Source organism: Myotis davidii, unplaced genomic scaffold (assembly GCF_000327345.1).
Source record: "Myotis davidii unplaced genomic scaffold, ASM32734v1 scaffold242, whole genome shotgun sequence".
NCBI classification, from domain to species: domain Eukaryota; kingdom Metazoa; phylum Chordata; class Mammalia; order Chiroptera; family Vespertilionidae; genus Myotis; species Myotis davidii.
Window position 1 is genome coordinate 1,814,576 of NW_006295821.1, and position 615 is coordinate 1,815,190.

General features: G+C 55.0%; 1 protein-coding gene across 1 annotated transcript in view; it reads right to left on the reverse strand.

Moving 5' to 3' along the window:
- CARKD (carbohydrate kinase domain containing) overlaps positions 1-103 on the reverse strand; it is a 25,017-nt gene extending 24,914 nt beyond the window's left edge. Inside the window, exon 1 of the mRNA XM_006770693.2 lies at positions 1-103. Coding sequence (XP_006770756.1) covers positions 1-43 — 43 coding nt within the window. The 5' untranslated portion in view covers positions 44-103.
- Positions 104-615: the final 512 nt, after the last annotated feature.

Genomic DNA, 615 nt, shown 5'->3' on the forward strand with positions numbered 1-615 from the left:
GCCGGCAGGCCTGGGCTGCAAGCCAGCCGGGACCCACAGCCATGGGCGAACTTCCGGCCTTCCGCCCGCCCCGCGCCGCCGCCGGAACCAAAATCTCCGGGAGAACTTCCGGGATCCGGGCGGCAACTGCGCCGCCGCCGGAAGTCGGTTCTAGCTCGTTGTTGCCGGGGATACGGCTTCCCCTCCCTCCCTCTGGGTCCGCTGCAGTTTTGCTGGAGGGTAGATTGCGGTGTCGAGACGCGCCTTAATGGTTTAGGGCTTGAGTTGTTTTTATCGTTTCTTTTTTGGGCAAGGGGCATTATAGAAAGTAATTGAGGCAGAAAGCTGCCCATTTGGCCACTTCAGCTACATACTTACAGGTGTGTAGAAAGTTAGCTCCGATGGAAAAGCGTTATCTTTTTTTTTAAAAAAATATATTTTATTGATTTTTTACAGAGAGGAAGGGAGAGAGATAGAGAGTTAGAAACATCGATGAGAGAGAAACATCGATCAGCTGCCTCCTGCACATCTCCCACTGGGGATGTGCCCGCAACCCAGGTACATGCCCTTGACCGGAACCGAACCCAGGACCCCCCAGTCCGCAAGCCGACGCTCTATCCACTGAGCCAAACCGGT